This window comes from Serinus canaria, chromosome 1 (genome assembly GCF_022539315.1).
Source record: "Serinus canaria isolate serCan28SL12 chromosome 1, serCan2020, whole genome shotgun sequence".
In the NCBI taxonomy this organism is placed as follows: Eukaryota; Metazoa; Chordata; class Aves; order Passeriformes; family Fringillidae; genus Serinus; species Serinus canaria.
Genome location: NC_066313.1, coordinates 64,933,277 through 64,955,709, shown reverse-complemented (window position 1 = coordinate 64,955,709; position 22,433 = coordinate 64,933,277). Strand labels below are relative to the sequence as shown.

The following is a 22,433-nucleotide window of genomic DNA, read 5'->3' as shown; positions in this document are numbered from 1 at the left end:
ACAGGAGGGATGCTGCAGCCCTCTGTCCTTTGTGGCCCTCATAAGAAAACTGATCATGTTTCTATAGGAAATGCTGAAAGAAATACATGTTCAAATTTTGTGGTGGTCTTGGACAGTTTTTTAATGTGTCACTGTTGGGATCATGCATAGTATTTCTGGGAAATACAGTTGGAAATATTGGTAAAGAATGCTCACCCTCTGTAGCTGCTGGAAAGTTTACCTGTACAAATGCAGGCTACTGGTACATAGTGGGCTCAGAAGACTAATTAAAGCAGTTGGGATTTGGTGAGCTGAAATAGCAGCTCAGAAGTTGAAAACACAGAGCTCTGACTAAAATAATTAGTTAAGAGGAAAGATAAGGATTTATCCTTACAAAAAAGGAGAAATATGCTTTTTTTGTTGTATTTTTACATTTTTGTTTTAAGTGCTTATAAAATTACTGTTCTTCTGAGCTCTGTTTTACTATGGAGTAGATGTTTGTGGTTAGAATTTTTTGTATTTACATACAGAACATACTTGAGAAATTATTGAACTTCTCGGAAAATACACAAATTAAGTGATTTAATATTTTCTTTTTCAGGATTGAAGTGGATCTAGGGACAAATGGATGACTGAATATTCATATGAAGAGGAAAGCCATAAAAGTTGGTTGACATTTTTACAGCCATATGCATTATATGTATTAATGCCGGTATCAAAAATTTACACTGTGTTATAAAACAGAATAGCTTAAATAACTGGCCTGAGCTTTGTATGCTGTATTGTCTTTGAGGCAGGGGAATACTGTTGCTAGACAGCCGTGGCTTAATGCAGTGTTTGCTGCAATACCTGAATGTACAGTAGAAAATCCAGTAGTATGTTAAGGAAATAGGCAGTTCCTTTGAAGCCAGGTGTTTGAGTGGGCTCACACATAGTGGTGTTCATCATTCTTCCATGTGAGGATGAAGGGAGAATTAGAGGGGTGTTGTCTTCCATTATAGCGACTGACTGTGAGTACGTGGAGGAGTGGCACTCAGATGCCACATTGACAGGTGCTGTTTAAGAAGTCAAACAGGAGATGATCTCTTTGAAAGTTATCTTGGTGCTTTGTTTTCTTGTGGTAGAGAGAAGGTTGTTTTGCGCTGTTGAGTTTTCTGTGATGATTAAAAAGGAAGAAGCTATTGGTGGACCTTCATGTCTGGCTACTGTTTTAATACACCAAGCCTTGATCTCTGCCAGTCTGAGTTATTGGTGACTCTGAGGGATAGTCTTTTTCTGAGATGCTATGATAACCAGTTCCCACCAAGGCTGTTTAAACACAGTTGATGCTGCCTGTGGATTTAGACCAGAGCAAATGAATTGTATTGACAAATGTAGGGTGTGGTACAGTGGGATGCAGGGCACAGTCCAGGAGGATGCTGTGCAGCAGCTTGGCTAAATAGAACATTCTGAAAACTCTAATAGTCAAGGAGGGAGGCTATTGTGGGAAGCCTGTTTCCTTGTGAGCTTCTGTCAACACCTGAATCCCAGTCAGGGGTAGAAACAATCAAGAAACCAGCAAAAAAACAGAGGTTTTATTTTTCAAAAGCACAGTATTAGTTCAGTACAAGAAATTTAAGTCTACAGTTCTGTTAACTGAGCAAAGTAGTTCAAGAGGACAGTCTTATTTTTCCAAGTGATAATTTGGTTTTATCAAGCTTTTAGTGGTTCAGAAGTTTTACAGTTTATGAACTACTGACCAGGATACAGAAGAGTGTAATTCCTTCTTGGGTTAACTTCTTGAGTGTTCACAACAGAGAGTGGACATGCTGATTCCAGCTACCTCCAAATTCACAAGCAGCATTAGATTTGAGGGAATCATCTATGTCTTTGAATTTTGCCTCCTGAAATAACAGCCAGCAAAACAATCTTCATAAGCATCCATAGAACATCTGCTTTTAATGCTGCAGGTCCCAGAAAACACCTCCATCCTCCCAGAGCCAAATTTAAACCCTGATAGAGACAAAGTGGAATTAGTAGCTGTGCAGAAATGGACACAATTTTTTCCATGGGGTCAGGGGCCCATATGCCCACACGAGGCAGCAGTTGTTGCCTGCTAAAACCAGAGCACAGAATCTTGAGGAATTTCCCTTTGGTTTGATTGCTGACAGGTCAGCGGCTGCTGCCCATACCGATGTCTAATAGCTTGGGGTGGGCCAGCATCGTGGCAGAGCAAACACTTCCGTGCTCAGATCTCTTGGCTATGAATAGTAGAGTGAAAAACTGATACTTTCCAAACCTTACTTGCATCTTTCAGAGGTGAGGTGATAAAATCCTGTATTTACAAGCTCGGGGAGGCATTTCACTGACAGCAAGTGTGAGAGGGTATAAAACTGAACTAATTATCTGTAAGCCATCTTTGGATATAATTTTGTTACAGGGAACTACTCTTGCTATCCAGGAGACAGCCCAGAGCAGTACTACCATAGTGTGGTAATGTTCTGTGTTGTATTGAGAAGTAACTGGGACACGCTATGTCTTAGGTATTTGGTTTGGGAAGTGACACCAGGGCAGAAAAAGTTAAGGATTTATTTTTTGAGAGGGCCTGTCATGCCTAGAGTCTGTGCAGAGGAGGGACAGCTTCCAGATCAAGCAAAAGCAAAAGACTCTTGGAAGAATTTTACCTTTTTGCGGTTTCTGTAATTGCATGAGAGCTGTATCTCTGTTAGCTCTGTATCGCTGTTCCTCTCTCTGCTTTTGCTTTTCTGGTTTAACACAGAGTGGTGGAATGAGGAAGGAAGAGCTGGAGAACAGGATGACCTCTTTCTTGTCAAGCCGTAGTTCCACTCTCTCATGCCCTTCTGATAACAGCCCACAGTAACTGTGGGAAAGCTGCTCTAAAAATGTGCAGATAAGGAAGGGGGTACTGAGTTATTTCTTTACATGTATTCTGTTTGGCAGCCTTTGCCAGTGTAGGACTCTGAATCCTACTGGCTGTCTTTAATATACGGAAAGTACCGTGATTAAATTATATCACTGAATAAGAAAAAAAAAATGTGGTTACATGGAGGAATTCAAGTTCGAGGCTAAAAATTCCTTTTCTGGGAAGAAATTATTCCAGAAAGCTTAAGCAATGGAGGTGGAGAAGGCTTCTCTGTGGTCACTGTTAAGATCAGCTGATAAAGTTATGGCTCCAACAGGGAAGAGATTGGATTTCAGCCAGGACCCTGCCTTAGCTTTTTGTTTTATGGCTCCTCTACTAATCTAGTTTTGAAAGATTTTCACTGCTGACATGAAAATGTTGGTGTATTGTTGAGAGTGTAAACAGCCTGTGTTGCATTGACTGTATTGGTATATTTAAGGTCTTGCTTGGTCTGCCTCAAAATATATGTAAACGTGGTGTTGTATAAATAAGTGATATCTAAGCGTATATGCAACTGATTAAGGAAAAATGAACATAATTCTTTCTGTCTCATAAAATGAGGTTAGATTAATATCTGGCAGAAAAAAGAAATACACAAAAGTAAACCTGACAGCAAATGTGTATATTGAATGCATGCAGCTCTGTGATGCTTCTGCATTGTCCATAATACTGACATCTGCTGAATCAGATATTTAAAATTATATTTTTCAGTGTACAGTGGCTGAATGGGGGTGTAGGGGGTGAGGCTTGGGTAGGAGCTGTCTAAGAAATGGGTAAGCGATAGAAAAACTATAGCTCAAAGGTTCTGGACAAAAAAAAGGTCAAGACTTCAAAACCGGGTAAATAGGACTGAAAGAAGTTCAGAGAGCAAAACTAAAGGGGAAAAAGAAAGGGTTGTTCAGATTGGAAAAGCACAGATCTGGGTTGTACTTAATGAGTGGCCATGGGTGCAATCACACTACTCACACTGTGGTTTCATGAACAGCTTCTAGAAATAACACTGGACAGTTCAGTTGATCAGGTTTAATGAACTCAGTTGATCAGGTTTAATGATGTTCTAAGTTATTTAATGCTGGAAAAGTGATGAACAGCACTGACTTTAATGGTGTAAGGATGACTCCTCATTTTCTGTGTGTCATGTCTTCAAAACATACCAAAAGCAAACCAACCAAGAGGAAGTTTAGCTCAGCTGTTTAGAAGAAGGGACTCAAGGAGGTGTTTCTTGAGCTGTTGAAAGCCCACCCCATTTCAGAAATCTCCCAACCTCTTATGTGCCCTTGCCTCACCTCCTCTGGGTCCTGCATGTAGCAGGGCATGGGAGGGGGCAGAAACTGCTAGCTGCTGGTTGCAGGCTTAGGGCTCTGCCCCATGCTCCGCTGCCAGCTAGGCAAGCCCCTGGGTCATCTCATCTGGCTCAGGATCTGCCCTGGGTTTGTGTGGAGTTTGGGTTCATTGGACTTCATATTTTTGCTTTTTCATGCTATTTAAAGTCTGGTCATGATAAAAAAATGCCTTTGTAAAATGTATTTGAGAATGTTTCAAGGAAGTTTTATGGTTTTATTTGCAGAGTCAATATAGTGGTAACAGTGTGGTGATATGTTTGGTTTTTCTTGCCAGCTGTCCCCTCTGTATTGCAAACAAATGCAGTTTTTCTAGAAAGAAAGCGGCTGCTCTTAAGAAGTCTTTCTCATCTAGCATCATTCAGTGGATTCTTGGAATATAATTATGACTAGAACCATCAACTTGGCAAAATATATTAATCTTGAGGGAATTACTTTGCACTGACCATCCATCTATCTTTTTGTCATGTGCTTTTCAGTTTAGATTACACTCAGGCAAAGAGGCTGTAGTTTGATGTTTTGTCTTAATTCATTGTGATTATAAATTAGTTGGATAAAACAATGTAGCAAATGACTACTTAAAAATGACTGATGGCCCCATTCAGCAAGGCAGGGGGATGTGAAGTTCTGTTGGTTTCATCTGTTGTCTAGCATTTATCAAGATGGGTCCCTTAGCAGTTGAATTTTAATGACTATTTCACAATGTAAATAGATAGCAGGCAGTTGTCTGGAGCTCACTCATATTCACAGGACAGATCTGCTTTTACTTGGCTGTCACTGAAAAATGTAAAAATTAATGCTGAAACTGTAGAGTGGGAGGAAAGCTTTTCCCCAACTCTTATGTTGCAGAAAGGGAGGAGCAGCAGTGATTTTCTTTCTTTTCCTGTTTTTTACATCAGCAGCCACATACTGGGCTGTCTCTTGCTCCTGTCTTTTCCCACTGAGTGCTGGAGGGCTGTGCATGGTGTGCCCTGTAGCCCCAGGTTTGCTCACTATAGGCTCAGCCCTACTGCAGGTGGGGTGAGGTGAATTTGGAGCTGATGCCCATGACTGAAAAATTGCTGGGGTCATTTCCAAGACTGAAATTTTCCAAGGAGAAAAAGGTATTTAAGATGGCTTGCAACAAACCACTTCAGTTTTGTGAGTTTGCCTATGAACTCTTTCCTGTTTCCCTTGCATTTACAAAGTTAGGGAATGATTTCTGGAAAAACCCTGGTGTTCTTATTAGGCTTTCCTTATGAACAGCAGTACAAAATTTGTTCTACACAGCTCATTTTCTTCATTTCTGCCAGACAGATGCTCTCATAATCTTCGTTTCTTGTTTATGGATCCTGGGTCTTGGCTACATTCCATTCATTTCCTAACTCTTTTGGTGGCACAGATACATGTAGATTGTGGACAGATCATATTTAGCAGTTGGCTTGTGATCTGACCTTATTTAAATAAAACTGGGCTATGACTTTGAGGGTTTTGTATTTGTATTTAGTTTCTGTCAATGTCGATTGTGAGTAAAACATCCATGGGGTATCCTAACTATTGCTTCTAAGTTTTGTATATTAAAAATGCAGTATGTTCCAGAAGTGTTATTTTACTGATGGTAGGTAGCTGTGGTCTTTTTGCACTCACACTCTTCAGAAAGGCATAGAAAGTAGGCACGGGGTGAGTTAGACTTGCCCTATCAAAGCCTGGTCTTCTGCAAAATCTCAAGCTTTGCTCTAAAATCAATACCAATATCTTCATATGTTATGAATAAGGTTGTATTCTCAAATAGAGCAAAGTTGCCCCAAAGGCTTTGTTCATAAGTGGGAGAAAGGTCTTTGGCTAAGTTGTGGTGTGGGGGGTTTCCATCCAGTGTCTGCACAGACTTCTGCTCTGCTTGGATCTGCTGTGGAATATTTCAGGTGTATTGGTTTTTGAATTAAAATACTTTTTATTAAACACTTTTTTGAAATAGGAAGAATGGAGAAGTGCTTAAAAGAGGATGGCAGCAATTTTCCTGTGAGGTGATGTGTGGGGGAGTAAGGCAGCTCACATTATAGTGCAGTTCACAGGAAAGTAGTTTGTCTGGAATTGAAAAAATATGATAAAAATGTGGAATATTTAAAATGTTCTTTTGACAGTTCAAGTCATGAAAATTACTAAATGTCATTTTCAAGCAAAGGTAGATCTTGCTGGTGTTGCCTGTATCACTTTTCCATAAAGAGATAGGTGGTGAGGATGGTCTGTGGGTAGTAAATTGTGGATGTAGGTGAAAGCTGTTTAAGAGCTTGCCTCAGCACCTACTGACATAACTGAGCTCTGCAGAGTGCTGTTTAAGCTACTTCTGAAAGTTAATAGATAAGCCTTTGTGATCTTATTTAGTGAATGCGTTAGCATCTATAATTTGTGTTACTTACTGCTGTTGATGATAAGGCTTGGGGTATGGTAACTTCATCTGATTATTTAAGGTCATAAGGAGCTGTTAAATGCATCCTGTGACCACAAGCCTCTTGTAAATGTTGCTTTGTTTTTTGAAGTTTGAGGAGGTTTTTTGTGGGGTTGAGGGTTTTCTTTGGTTTTTAATTCATTTTGTGAGTGAAAAAAAAACAAAACAAAAACTTCATCTTGAAAAGAACAGCAAGAGCTGAGAGCAGAGTTAACAAAAACTGGCCTGTGAGCATAAAATAACAAATAGCTTTATAATGTGGGCAAAGACACCCTTGGTTCCCATGTCTGGTGTTGAAAATCTGTGGTGTGTGTTGGTGTTCCCCTGCTGGGAAAGAGAGATGCGTTAAAAACAGAGTTCCTGCATCTCAGGTGGAGCAGAAACTTATATTGTGGTCTCTTGTCTCAAAAATTTGTCTTGTAGACTGTATATGAAGTAAAATGGTGGAAACAGCCTAAGGATCTAGGTGAGAAGTTTTCAGAAGTTTTGAGCATTTCCTCAGTTCAGGCTATAGTGGGAAGCGAGCCAAGAGTGTTACTGGTTTAGTTTAGATAAGGAAATGCTTCCATGCATGTCCTGGCCCAGCAGGCTTTGTTTCATCTCCTGGCATGGCCCAGGGCTGCACAAATTTGGTGACTTGGAAAAAACCTGGTTTGGTGTTTCCAAACCACCGTCTGTTTCAAACCACTTTCTTCAGTTCCTTTTTCAGCCTTGACATCTCTTCTAGCTCTAGCTGATGGGACATAATCCACAGAAAACTAAATTGTGGATGCCTGGATAAGTTCTTTTCAATTTCAGTAATTTTGCTAAAGGCTCCTGTCTCCTACTAGTCTGCAGAGAGCAATAAGCATCTCCAGAGGGCAGTTCTTCCCATGGGATTTCTCTGTCCTCCCTGGAAGGACATCTGTTCTGCCTGTAAGATATGATGGTACAGATACTATGAGTACATGAGGCTCCGCTCTGCTGGACTCATTCTCCAGCCCTTGGGCTTCCAAAACACCCCTGAGCATCCTTTGCAGCCTGACTTGTTTGCTGCCACACGGTCTCTCGGCAACGAAAGAGCAGTCACCATGATCATTTCACCTTTTAATCCTAGTGCACTTAGTGAACAATTACACTAATTCTAGTAATGACTAAATTTATACTACTCCAGAGAGGGAAGCACAAGGCATTTAATTTCAAAGCTGTTTGACAAGACCATTTTAATGTGTATATTTTCAGAAGTATGACACCAGTTTCCAAAGTGCCTAATGGGGACAAAAATGTTTAAATTCATACTCTCAGGTTTTCAGTTTCCAAGAAACATAATAATCATTTCTGTTGAGCATGGTCCATCAAATAAAACAATTTAAAAACAGATATACAGGACTTGCTACTTCAGCTTATTTAATAATGACCTCTTTCTGGTCATTAGTTATAAGCATGCTAGTTTGCATAGGATAAAAAAGATACTTGTCTTGCATGGAGATAATAATTCTCAGTGTTATGAAGAGTCACAACTAATTGCATTTTGGAGTTAATCTTTTTCTTTGTGATTAGGAGGAGAAGAATCTTCTCCATCTGAACAGTGGTGCTGATTAAAATACATTGAACCAGATACTGAAATACTGTGTGTTCTTGTTTTCCTTTTCCTACATATCTGACAATAAGAATTTAGTGGTAGAAATAAATGCATTTGGATTTTAGTATTTTTGACATCCTGTGGAGAGCATGATGTTGAACAATGGCAATTTGTCTCTTCCCATATGATGGTGTAGACGAATATGTTAGAATTCAGTAGCTAGCACATAAGGAGAAGACAGTTAATTTAATACTGATATTCACTGCTAACAGACCTGTATAATGATTCCACTGGATATGGTATTTCCTATACCCAAGGACATGTGTCTAAAAGAGAAAACAAGCTCCCGGTATTAATCTAAATCTCACTCTTCTGCTTCCCACATGGTGATCACTAAGTCTTTCTTACTCAGAGGTCTGGTGATGAGTCAGGAAAGGGCAAGTTCTCTGCTTTAAGGCTGTCATCTTCTTTTGAACTTTGCTATTTACTGAAGTTTCTTGGTGTTCAGTTTGATAGCAGTCATCTGCAGCTGTGGTTGCAGTCAGCTGTGATGGACATGTGGGCATAGCTCCAGTGAAAACAAAAGCCTAGGCTTTCAAACATTATAGGTAAACGTGCTGAGTTTCCACCTTAATTTTTAAGTAATATAAAAATATTTCAATATTTGTCTTAGGGAAAAAACAAACAAACAAAAACTCCCCCAACCACTAAAGGCTAAACACATGACAAAAGGTGTCTTAGAAATACTAAGATACAAAATATTATTTTTTTCTTTGGCCTTGTTTTTCCTTTTTTTTAAGAGTATGGTACAACCCTCAAAACCCAAACATTCGGAGCACAGTCTGAGTTTCATTTAAAATCATATGAACTTGGGATTAGGTGTTCCTGAAGTGAGATGACAGTGAGAATCTCTCTTGCAAATTAAGGAGTGCCTGTTGGTCTTAGGAAGACGAAAATTAACTTGGATGTGTAGGTTGTCTTAAGTGCAGTGGAACTGAGATGATGTTTGCTGAACTACTCTTTGGAGATTTACATAATGGATGAGATACAGGAGCTCCAGGCAGCACAACAGTGGAGTTTATTTTATCACAGGATGTAAAACAAGTGAATTGCCTTAATAATCTCTGCAGAAAGCAAGGGTAATCTTTCCTTTTTTTTTTTTTTTTTTTTTTTCTTCTTTTTTTTAATATGGAGAAAGAGCCGGAAAGTTCCCAATATCCTGGCTGTTCATGTACAAGGAACCAAACCTTTCTTTAGAGGGACATGAATCCATTCTGTCATCATGCTTTCTTATTCAGGACTTTCAAAGCTCTTCAGGGAGGACAAGCAACATACATGTCTGAAAGTATGTCTTGTATGTAGTAAAATGAGATGATAATTCATGGCTTGATGTAAGATGCTCATGACAGGTTGGGTAATTATTCTAACTGTTGTATATTTAAAAAAATGGAAAGCATTTATAAACCAAGCATTCTTGCTGTTAGTTCTGTAGTGGTAATGATAATTTAAAAGTTTGAGAGCCTTTGTCATTTCAAAGTGGGTGCATTTTGGAAAGATGCTTTAATGTTAAAAGGTTGCAGGATTTAATTTTTATCAAACCAATTTAGCCACTTTGGTTGGTGTGGAAGTTTCTGGTTTTCTACTTCAGCTGCTAATATCTCTTCAGCATGGAAGATGGACAAGGAAACCCTGGAAAAGTAAAATAGTTAGGTGTAGGTGGTAATAAGAACACCCAACTCCTGTTGTATCCTTTTCAGCTGTGTATTTGGCTTCAAGCAAGAGCTGGACTCTAATGTTATTCTGAATATAAATGTGCTGTTGCTCTTTGATCTTTAGCAAAACTTCCTGACAATCAAGGCTACTTAGCACTTCTGCTTGAAGGAAAAGATTTACTTTTGGGCATAGCAAGTTTCCAGAAGAGTTAATGATGTCCTTAGGTTCTGGTTTTTGTGAGCTGTATGCAGCTTAAGAATTCTTTTGTATTAAGCTGATGTCAATTGCTAGTTCTTCTAAAAGAGCCTGGGCAAGTATTTAATTGTAAAATGTTGCACAAAAAAAAGGGCATTTATTTACCTAATGTGAAATTTGGTTATCAGGAAAAAAAATCAAAATTTATTGAATGTAGTATTATGTGAGTTTCTGCTTTTGTTAATGAAACAACATATTTCCAGTGATTTCAGTGATGGACAATAGCTAGTCAATCTACTAGGTATGCTGTGCTCCACTCTTAATTCCCAGATGCAGGCTGGGATTAGTTCTGCCAGATTTCCTCTGGATACTGGATAGCATTTGTTGTTTATCAGTTGATGTACAAAGTTAGATTTTTCTTTTTGCCGGTCGTTTTTTTTTTTTTCCCCTGTGTTTCTAGTAAATGTGTTATTTCTGTCAAGTCACAAGTCTGTATCAGTAACAGTTACTGCAGTGTGGAAGGAAGGGCACCAACGTGAAAACCCATCTGCTTCTATATGCTAGTGTCTCTCCACAGTGCCAGCCTGGTGGGATCAGAGACCGAGGAACCTTTTATAAGAACAGAGTTGTTTTCATCAGAAAGTGTTTTAAAACACTGAAATTCTTCCACCCCGTTGGCTCTGAAATCTCCCACGTGGGGATCTTTAGAGTAAATAAATAAAAGATCACACCAGGCAAATGTGATTTAAAGTGTTTGTAACTGTTCCCTAAACAGCAGTAAAATCCTAAAGATGATATGAGCAAGGCAAACAAGGGGAAAAGTTCACTTCAGCCTCCAGACTGGCATTTGCACTGTGTAGCTATGCAGCCCCAGACCCTATGCACACAGGAGAGGATTCTGAAGAGTCCTGGTGTCCGAAGGACATCCCCCTGGGTTAGGACAGCTTCCTCATGCCCTTCTTTGGGCCATGTGTACATTTGTATCAGAGAAGTCTCTTATTTGTAATCCAGACCTAAGTGACCTACCAGTATTTGCCTGCACAGAGTCGGAAATATTGAATCATTTGAGCTGACCTGAAAAATGCAGCCCCACTGCTGTGGGCATGGACACCTTTCACTAGACCAGGTTGCTCAGAGCACCCTTCAAACACGCCATGAACACTTTAGGGATGGGCCATCCACAGCTTCTCTGGGAAATCTTTTCCAGCCTTTGCCTCACCAGCCTCACAGTAAAGAATTTTTTCCTAGTATCTAATCTTACCCTACCCTCTTTTTTTTTTTTTTTTTTTTTTGAAACCATTCCTCCTTGACCTGTCACTACATACACTTGTAAAAAGTCTCTTCTCCATCTTTCTTGTAGGCCCACTACAGGTACCAGAAAGCTGCTGTAAGTTCTCCCTGAAACCTTCTCTAGTCCAGGCTGAACAATCCCAATTCTCCTAGCCTTTCTTCACACAAGAGCTGTTCCATCCCTCTAAACATCCTGGTGTCCCTGCTCTGGACTTGCTCAAACCGATCCATGTCCTACCTGTGCTGGGACCCCAGAGCTGGATGCAGGGTTCCAGGTAGGGTCTCACCAGAGCAGAATAGAGGGGCAGAGTCCCCTCCCTGTCCTTGCTGGCTAGCTTTGGCTGCAGCCCAGGACATGTTTGGCTTTCTGGGCTGTGAGTGACATGTCCAACCTCTCTGCTGCCAGTACCCCTAAGCCCTTCTCTGCATAGCTGGACTTCATCTGCTCTAGCATGACTGTGGTGGTTTTGTTAAACTATTTTCATTTAGTTAAATATCCTGAAGGTTTCAGTTACAGAAGTTTACAAGTTGTGCAGATCTTAAAGTAAGCATTTGCTGCTTGTTGTGGTATTGTACCATGAAGTGTCTGCTGCCTTCAGCTCCTTCTGAGATAGCAACTCAGAAATGCTTATCACATTTTGATGAACCTGTATTCCTTGCTAGTGAAGAATGAAGCTGGGCATTTCCTATATTGGCTTGTACTGCTTTGACCCCTGGGGAACATTCCAAATAGCCAGGTTTCTGCCCTGCATGGGTGCATGTTAGTACTAAGCTCTTAGTAGGCATTTCAGAGTGATGAGCATGTGAAGTACTTACTGGTATCCACTTGCAAAGTTTCACCCAAACTATCCAAGTATAAACCTTTATATCTGACCCTGGAGCAGTTGTATGGCAGAATGGGAAGGATTTTTTTCTAGTTCTAAAAGGCTTGCTTTGCCCTTTCGAGTAGGGTTCTATGGGATTTGATAATTTGGTAATCAGATACAGTCATAATAGTGATGTATCAGATTCAGATACATATTATCAGATGCAGTATAAACAGTGATGTCTTTGATTAATCTAGTAGTTCCTCACAGGGTGATACAACCTTTTTTTTTTTTCTTTTTTTTTCACAGTTGTGGTATATTCTGGTTAATACTTAAGTTTGTGCTTTGAAGTAAGAGATTAATCCATTGATTTTGCAAATAATCTTTTGTGTTGCAAATAAATTTAGAGTTTTGCTGTTCTTCAGGCATGTGACCAACAGAGAATTATCATTACTTAAAAAAACCCAACCAAAACAATAACAAGAACAAAATCAGCATAAACTCTTAAACAAGTGACAAAATACAAACAGGAACCACCACCCCTGAATATTTTTGAGACCATTTTAAACCTAAATAATGGTAGAATTTCACATTTTTCACTTAAGAGTGGATAATTAATTCTCCCTTGCACCAAAGAGGTTATAAAATTACCAAGCTGTTTTCTAAAATTCTTGAAATTATGAATTGATTAATATCTTCAGACAGTATAGAGTATACTTCAAAATACTAAAGACATGCACGTGCTCACAGACATTAGATGGAAGTCTTGATGGTGCTGAGGCAGGGGATGAACATTTTATGAAACAGTGCTAACAGTGATGTAACTTCGGTGCTTTTCATCACAAAAACCAGATTTTTTAGCTGAAGTCCCATGAGGAGTGATTTCTATCAAAAGGTATATTTTCATGAAAATAATTCTTAAAATTATTTTTGCTTTACATGTGAAGTGGTGACTTGGCATGAGCTTTCAGCATAGAAAGCATTCTCATGAATCAGCTACATTGATTGAGGGAATCACTCACCAGATTTGTGTCCAGCATCATTCAGTGTCTGATAAACACTGCTCTTGAAACAACTGTGGCTGTGATTTTAGTGGTGAGAGTATTTTAGTAATGTTTATTGAATTTCAGCAACCAGAATAATGATGGAGGTAGTTTGTCATGTTATTAATGTTTGAGGTCTGCATATCTTCAGAAAGATGCAGTACACATAACACTCCATCTCTGTACAGAGATCGTTGTTTAAAAATATGAGCAACTTAACCCATCCAGTTCTTGTGGTGCAAAGTAAATCTAATAAAAGCATTTTAGTCTATGTGAGGCATAGCTAATGTGGACAGGAAATCGTTTTCATCATTTTACACAGTGTAACTAAGCCACGTGTTGGGAATAAATATGTGATTTATACAGGCACAATTTCTTTTTATGTCCTAATGAGAAATGTTAAATATATTAGTATGACTTGGGGCTTGACACATGCTCTAAAGGCTATGTATGATGCCAGGCAACCAATTATCTCAGTGCATTATTTCTTGAAAACCTTGACATGGGTAGGGTCACTATACATTTTTAAAGGGAGTGAGATGCTAGGTTGATACAGGATGAAAGGATGATACAAATAACAACACTTTGTTAGATCTTCCTGCTGTGCAATGTATAATCAGGTGCTCTGACTTCAAGAACACTAATGAGGATTTAAAGACCCAGCGGTGCACATTTAGCAGTCACACATGATTCTGTCAAATGCTTTTGCAAAGGGCGCCTCTGATGCAAGGTACAGTTCAAAAGCAGGTAGGAATTAATAGTTTTATTGTATGGCTTGGTGTAAATCTTCTCAGTGTTTCAGGGAGTACAGCAATAGGTTGCAGTGCGCTGGTGCTTTGCCAGGTGCTGTTGTTTGGCTGTGATTTTTACCAGTTGAGAAGCTGGCCAGCAGCAGTACGCATGGGCAGGATGTATCACTGCGTGTTCAGCAATCGAATAGTCACTGAGAGGAACAAAGGCTCTGAAGTTACTGTTTGAAGTCCATACTAAGCTGTGTATGCTGTGTGCTGACCATTTCATTTACGTCTGCAGTAAATGTCCGGTAGTGAAATCCTGCAGAAGAACAGACAGTGGCTTAGCTAGCTTAAGGTACCTTTTGGCAGTGATCTGTAGCAGGTATTTGGCAGAAGAATGTCGATTCATTCTGGAGTGCAGCTCTTGACACCAGAATCCCATGGTTTAGAGCTGATTTAACTTTGATGTTTTTGGCGTGTATTATAAATAAAGACATAGAAATAGAAATGTGTTTTCTATTAGAACAAATGACCATCTACCTTGCCTGCTTCTGCTTTCAATAGTCAATAATGGATGCTTAGGGAAAGGATGTAGCAAGGCTGTTGTGTGAGTGATGGTATTGCCCCAGTACCTCATTCAAGTTTGCATAGCCAGAGGTTGTGTCTATATTTTTGTGCTTGATGATAGTCCTGGTAAACGAATCTGTAGTGATGTCCAATTGTTTTTCAGCCAATATCCAGCCCATCAGACAAGCAGACTTGTCACAACACCAGCTTCTCTCTGGGTGTAAGTTAGAGCTTCCAGTGCAAATCCCATGGTTTCCAGTTAGCACCTGCTTTGGGTGGGAGGTTGGACTGGAGATCTCCTGAAATGCTTTCCCGCTAAATTATCCTGCAATCCTAAGAAAAAAACAGCTTGGCTATAGCATTCATTGTTCCCCCAGTTTTTCCATGGTATTTCATGCTGTAAAATGACTTGGTAGAAATGAATTATGCATTAGCTTGTCTTTTGCCTAGACACATACTCATATATTTTGTTTATAATCTCTAATTTAATAAATCTGCCAAGTTTGATTGGCTTTATATAGCAAATTTGGTATCTCTGCTTTTTGAAGAAGTTTTAATGAAAGTTCAGAGTGTCTGTTAATGTACTACTTACTGTATGTTCTACTTGTATATCTCTTTCTGATGTTTCCAGATTTTTATGGCTCCGACTAGAGTTACTTAAATTATTCTTTAATCTTGAAGTTTGCCATTATTTTGATAACTTGCAGTAATTTTGTGCAGAGCACTTGTTTTTTAAACATGTTTGAGGAATCACAGTTTCTTTAAGAATCTGTGGGAAATGCATGTTGGCAACATTTAAAACTTGTTAATTAGAAATTCTTAGCACTTAATTAAAATTGCCTTTAAAACAGGCCCTAATTCTACTATAATTTATTTCTTGTGGAATCTAATTTGGTATTTTTGTACATAAGCATTTTGATCATTCTGTCTTGAGTAAGAAAGTACCTTGTGAGTAGTTAGGTATTGGCTTGATCTAGCAGTTGATGCAACCAGTCTGAGATCAAAATGTTATTTTACACAATTTAAAAAAATATTTGGTGGATACTTTAAAATTCTTACTAATGAATTGAAGTGCTTTGTATTTTATTCACTAAATGAACAGAAGTCAAGAGTTTCCCCTTTTTTGAACTGTGTTTTCCCTTTTTTTGAGCTTTGTGCTACTCACCAGCTTTAATATTAGTATTTTCTCAGGAGTTTCCACTGAAGCATGTGGGGAGCAGGAAACCTCAAACTGTTGTTAAATAAAACAGAGATTGGGTTGGGACAGGGTGTTAAACATTTGCAGTTTGGGAGTTTCATCCCAGCATACACCCTTTCTTTAAACATGTCAGAATAAGCAGTGAGCTTGCTCCATGGTGAGAAGCACATACAGCAATTGCTGCTCCTCCACATGCGTGTAAGGTGTGGGGAAAGGTCATGGAGTAATGCTTAGCTTCTGGCATATAGTCTGACTTTTTCATCTGAGTGTGTAATCATTCAGTTTTGTTTAATTAATCCTGTGTTATTTTGGCCTGTCCTTGAATCAAATGAGCTTTATATATGCTTTTGCTGTCTGACTGTGCTTCTGAGGCTGAGACTGTGGTCACAGCTCTAACTGGCAGCTGGAACAAGGCTATTGAAAGAGCGCTTGGTTTCACCACTTACTGCCTGTGGTATCTGTGACTTTGCACATGAACTGTGACAGATGGTTTCTGAGGCTCTGTGTGAACCTTCTGTCTTCTTCGTGAGTGTGTCTTATGATACTTGGTGTTGGAAGGTGGAACTGCACACAAGGTGTTCTCCTCCTCCTCAAGGTTGCTGTTCCTGTCATGGGCAGCATGACAGGCTTAGCTGAAAATGAGCCACTGGCTTCTGGGAGCAAGTTGTTCTCTTATGGGTGTCATATACTGCTCTGTTTTTAACGGTAAGAAACCCCAAAAGATTTTAAAAATTTTGTGTAAACAAAGTAAATCTGAAATAAAAAAGAAGTCTTAGCTGAAATTCCTGAATTTTAGTTGTTCCAAAGGCTGGCTTTTCCTTCTTTCCCTTTTCATTCTGCCTCTGTGTTGGAGCTCCAAGATCAGTGAGAAACAAGGAATTACCCTTACTTACCTGCTACATAGAAGCAGTGCCAGTAGCCTAATATTTCTGTGGCTCAGCTGCTAGAAGGCACTAGGTGTATTTAACATCAGCATAACCCTATATTGCTCTTGTCCAGAGGATACAGTTTGTAATGTCTGTGGTTTATAAGAAGCCAGATTTTGGCCCTGACCATCAATTTATTGCCATGTTTTATTTTAGGGGAGTGAACATGGCACCTGGAGGAGGACAAAAGCCTCAGTTTTGTTGCTGAGCTGAAGGGTTGGGTAGATCCCATGCAGCAGTGGGACAGACAGTATTATTGGTAGCGTGTTTGTTTACTTTGAAACACAAATGGCAAGGGCTGGCTTAATTTCTGAAGCAAGTGATGATGCCCAGGCCTGTGGAAGTGCTGATGTGGTTGTTTCACTGCTCCCTCTGGAGCTTTGTTGTAGAGCTGAAGGTGCTGATGCTTTGAGGTGATGGTCCATTGGACTGCATGGAATGATGGTGCCAAGCAGATCCTGTAGAAAGCATCTTCTCTTGTTGGGAAAGGGTGATGTTTGGCCTGCCACATAACACCATCAGTGGACTAAACTGTTGACTACTGCTACGTGCTCAATGTTCCTTCTATTCTCCAGCACACAGAATCCATGTTGTATTTGTCTTTATGAAAGGGGGAACTGTGCCAGCCAGCTCCCTGTGCTTTCAGCAGCTAATTTTCTGACCAAAGCAGCTACAGTCAGTTTTCAGAGTAAAATTGGAGTCACTGTGTATCTGCTGGCAAGCTCCTGGGCAATGCCATTTAATATTTATTTGCTCAGCAAGTACAAAACAGTCACAATTAAGACAATAGTGAAGGTAATCTTTAAGTAATATGTGCAAATTTGGTCAATATAATTCTAGAAAAATTATTCTGTTTCCTGTTCCAATCTTTTTTTTGCCAAGTGGTGAGGTTTGTTTTTAATTTTAAGCTTTATTCATCTTCAGACTCTTCTTTAAGCTCTTCTCTACTCTTGAGGGCAGTTGACATATGCTATTAGAGCACTACTTTGGAAATTGAACGAGAGTTTTTAAAAAACACTTGTCTTATAATAGTGGTCAATGAGAAGTGGCAATCTAAATCAATTACTGGGGGTTTTGTTGTTGTTGTTTTGTTTTTGTTGGGTTTTTGGGAAAAAGTAATGAGTTTTGACTTGATGGTAGTCTTTACTACTTCAAAAGCCCAAAGGAGAAACTATCAAGAGTTTATTTTACTATTACATATCAAGTGTTCTGAAAAGACATCTTTTAAAATAATTCTAGTGTAAAGATAAATGTAGTACATGCTTTCTGCACATGTACCCTTTCTTAAAAATGTGCCACTCCTAAATGATGGCTCCTTTCCAACTCTCTTTTTGATGGAGAGGTTGGGCTTTTTTCATTATGTGGGCTTTTAAAGTGTGAGATTAAGAAAATCCACAGATACTAATCCATTGATATTCACAAAAATCAAATATTCTGTGCATGTAGTATTAGAAAGAAAACAATGAAGTCATTAATGTTGATAAAAGTTAAATGTGAGGTATTGGTGTAAGTACTGTTGGTTGTCACCTGTTGTGTCTGAATTCTGTACCACAGGAAGGATCCATAATTCTTTGTAGAAGCACTAAAACTGGCAGGACAGCAGAGCTGATGTAAAGGGATTTTAAGCCATCAAAGCTGACAGGGTTGCCTGCTGAGTTTGTGAAAGAGCAGATTGGCCTCTAGTTGCCAGTGCGCTTGATGATCCTCTGTCACCTGGAAGCTGCTCACATCTCTTCAGTTCTGTTTATGTTTCCTAAAACTAACCTAAACCCAAGGTAATCAAAAAGATTTTAGCAGCAAAATTTGAGATCTCTGTTATCTTCACTGAATACTGTCTCGACATGAAGTCTTTTCCTGGAGACAGATATGTAAAAATATGTTGCAGATTACAACAAAGCTACATCCTTAGGGATTTGAGTACTTCATAATTTTGCAAGTCTGCTGTTTTCAAAATTAGCATTATTTTCTTCAAGAGATCTAGGCAATGGAGTAGGAATTTGAGAAACTTGTGTTGCACTTGTGCACATCTTTGTGCTGTTATGAGTGGGATACAGCTGCACATGGTCTGGTGTTTCTAGCAAGGATCTGATCTTGGGAGCATGTGCTGAAGGCCAACCCTTGAATCTGCCTCAGGCACTGACGGCATCAAGTCACAGCTGCTGTTGAAGTCTGGGCTCTACCTGGCAGGCACAATTGTAATAAGAGAACAAACTCAGAAGCCTTCCTAAAAAAGAGCTGTGATGCCACCCTGTTCACTGGATGCCTTGCAGTCTGTGTCCCTTCTCACCAAAGAAAATTAATTTTTAATTGAAATGAACTAGAATCAACCCCTCCCAGTTTCACATGAAAATAGTAAGAAGTCTAAGACTTTACTTCACCTTTTTTTGCACAAATTGTTTTTGTTTTCCTTGAAGCATCAGTAAAGGCAAACTGTAGTTTTTCTGGTGAATTTGCCTGAAAATTCAAGTTTGGGGTAAAATATAGAACTACCAGAATCTCTGCTTTCATTATGAACATTTCACACAGCTATGGATATAATTACATATGATGAAGATTCTTATGGCAAGACATGGGTTGTTACCCCCAGTTCCCTGGCAGAACTCCCAGTCAAGTGATTCTCTTCTAGCCACGTGAATGTACTTTTTTTAACTAGTATGTTTCATCTTAGAGAGAACTGCATATAAGTGAATAACAGATCTCATTGTATGGTGTATAAAGGTCTTCAGAAAACTAAGTTAGTTGACAGGTTTCCTTGGCTTCCTCTCCCTATGAAGATTGTTATATTTGATAAGAGATGGTAATCCTTCATTTTTCTATTATCCTGTGAAACTAAGAGAAAAAAACAATTTCACATTTTGAAAAACTTTTACCTAGTCATACCATTAAAAGGTTCTACTTTACCTCAAGTAGATCACTTTGCATTTTTTGTCTTGGTGTGTTATGCTGACTCTTGCTTTGATGAATAACTTCAATGTAGTAATGTAAGCAAAGAGAATAATATGATTTTGGGTATACTTGTTGGGAATCAACACAGTAATTGTATTTATAGGACATATAACTGACATAGTTATATAACTTCATGGTTAGTTCAGTGATGTTTCTAAGATGTCTGGATAAAAAAGAAAGAAGTAAAACCTTGTGTTTATCAACTATCAAGGACATTGTTACAACAAAAATAACCCCAAGAATATCGTGATGAATTAAGAAATTATTGCAGGTGCAGAAAACTTGTGTCAAAAGAACCAGAAGTTGAGGCAGAGAAAGTTTTGTGTCAAGTTCTGGGACAGAAGGACTGCCTAAAGGTTGTTCATGGCTCTTAGCTGTTCAAATGTACTCCCCTTAAGCTTGAAACGTTTTACTGTGGCTTGAATTGTGAGTTTGAGACTTCTCCTAACTGATACTTCATTTCTCAAAATCAAAGTGTGTCATGTTAAAAGTTAAGTTTGTACAGAAAAGTAAAGGAAGATTTGGAATGAAGCTGTGCCTGGGCAGAAGGAAGCTGGGGGTGGAAGTGCTTAGTTTTAGTCTTTATTTCTCACCATCCAACTCTATTCACAATAAATTAGTTTTCCCCAAATCAAGTCCATTTTGCCTGTGTCAGTACCTCATAAGTGATTTTCTTGTCTCTCTCATCTCCTGAGCTTTTCTTTATTCTGTTCTTCCCTCGTGCTGTTGAGGGAGAGGAGGGATGCAGCAGTGGCTTGGATGGGCATATGGTAGATGGCTATGGTCAAGCCCACAAGAGTTTTGAAAACTGAATTGTCAGCTGAACCTTTTCGGTCACCATGGAAAAAAGCAGAACCATCAGTGTCTCTGTCTTACCAGTTTGCAACTCTGTTCACACTTGAGTGAGAACTAAGTTCTCTTCAGTGAGAGGAGTGAGACTAAACCTTTCATTAGGGGCAGCAGTGTCAATTGTCATCATCTGCCTTGCCTCTGTATTGCTTGTGTGTTCAGGAGTGGAACAAGACGAGGAGACTTTCTTTCACAAGAATGTAAATGTTTGTCAATCCATGCAGGAAATGTGAGGTCTGAGTTCTGGGTGCTCTGAAGCCTGAGCTCAGTGCTTCCTTTCTGGGGTTTCCAGGGCTTTGGGACTGAGCAGCTAGATGTGAAAGTCTTGGAAAGTGGGAGAAAAAACTATGATGTGGAGTGGGAATATCTGGTTTCTCTCATCTTATGCTTAGAAGAAATTATAAAGGGGGTTTAGGGGTGTCTTTGGTGGTATCTCAGAACAGGAGATCAGTTGTGGCATCAGATACTCTCTGGTTGTTAAAAGATTGCAGTGTGTTCAAAATGTAGGGCTTGGCCAAATGAAAAACTTGCCTACAAAACCTTAGCACTTCTTGTGAATGGCAAATGTCATAATAGTGTAATTCATAATTAAATAAACACTACAGGGTGCTGAGGGAGTTTGTATCAGGATGAAATAGCAAGATTTGGGATTTTTTTGGGGATTTTTTTTTTTGTTCCTCTAAAGTAGTGAAATATAATTTGATTAAAAGTTGCAACGGAAAGCCATCCTCATGAAGAAAATGCCATGTAGCTGTAGAGGTGCTGTGCTGAAAATGTTGCCTTTTTAAGAGTGGGAGAGTCTGGTTATTAACTGACTGCCACAGCTTCTCAGAAGAGCTTGTAAGCTTGAAAGCTTATCTGTCTTGTGTAACAACTGCTCTAGTAGCAATTTCCCATACAGACCTGGGTATGATTTGTGTTTTTAATTAATATTTCAAGGGAATAAATGTCCAAACGTGATTAGTGGCAGGTTCCAGCGGATGGCACTGAGAAAGAGAGCATTATCTCTTTTAGGATGAGTTACTCATCCGAGAGAACAGATGTTTTGGTAAGGTTATGCAGTGTTTGGCTTGATTGTCTGCGTGGTTGAGGACCTACATCTGCTGAGTGTTTTACGAAGGTGGTAAAGGAGTACACCAGGAGGGTTGAGGTGGGAGAGTAGAAAAGGAAGGACTGTGACACAAATTAAGGTACCCTTCACCTGAGCAATTTTGGGGGCTGGAAGTTAGCTACCACAGTTAATGAAGAAAATGGGGTTGCCTGAATAATGCATTGACTCAATACATCACATCGCCTGTCTCTGCCAGTGGGTCTCATGGGTGTCATCAGTTAATGTGGGCACTGGAGCAGCCTGGCCTCACTCTGGTGTGGACGCTCCATCTGTTTGCCTGACCTTGAAGGCTCCTGGAAGAGCTCTGTTCACATCTCCATGCCCACTGGGAGTAGCTCAAGCCCCTTTGCCTTAGGTGACAGCCCACTCTATGCAAACCTCAACAATTCTGTCTGGTTAGCTGCATGGCTTTGAAAGTACTGTGGTGCAAGCACTGGTTATGGAAGGAGAAGGCCGTTTGGAAGGATCAGCTCCCTGGTGACTTTGGGCTGAATGGGTTGTCCCTGTTATCACAGGGACTGGATCTACTCGGCAGTGGCCTCTCAGGATGTTTCACACAGCGTACTTCAAGTTATAAATGCAGGAAGGATCAAATAGTTTGGAAATAATTTACTCCTGTGATTATTGCTCCTGTGAATTATAAATTACCCGAAAGGCAGAGCTGTTCGCAGCCAGAGTATTTGGTCTTCAGACCAGCACTCAAAAGGCTGCTTTTAGGAAATAAGATTTTTGGAGAACAAAAGGAGAAGAGAACACGATGAAAATTTAGTTAAATGTAAATGTGTTAAATGGTACATGAACTAGTCAGGTTTTCATGATTTATCAGTTTTAAACTTCAAAGGCTCTGT

The 22,433-nt window shown here is 39.4% G+C and overlaps 1 protein-coding gene across 3 annotated transcripts in view; it reads left to right on the top strand.

Annotated features, from left to right (window-relative positions):
- The window catches only part of KLF12 (KLF transcription factor 12), a 233,851-nt gene that overhangs the window by 63,993 nt on the left and 147,425 nt on the right, over nucleotides 1–22,433 (top strand). For all 3 annotated transcript variants that reach the window (XM_050973887.1, XM_030234630.2, XM_050973879.1), the window contains exon 2: nucleotides 581–644. In XM_050973887.1, coding sequence (XP_050829844.1) covers nucleotides 624–644 — 21 coding nt within the window. In that variant the 5' untranslated portion in view covers nucleotides 581–623. The remainder of the gene's footprint in view (nucleotides 1–580; nucleotides 645–22,433) is intronic.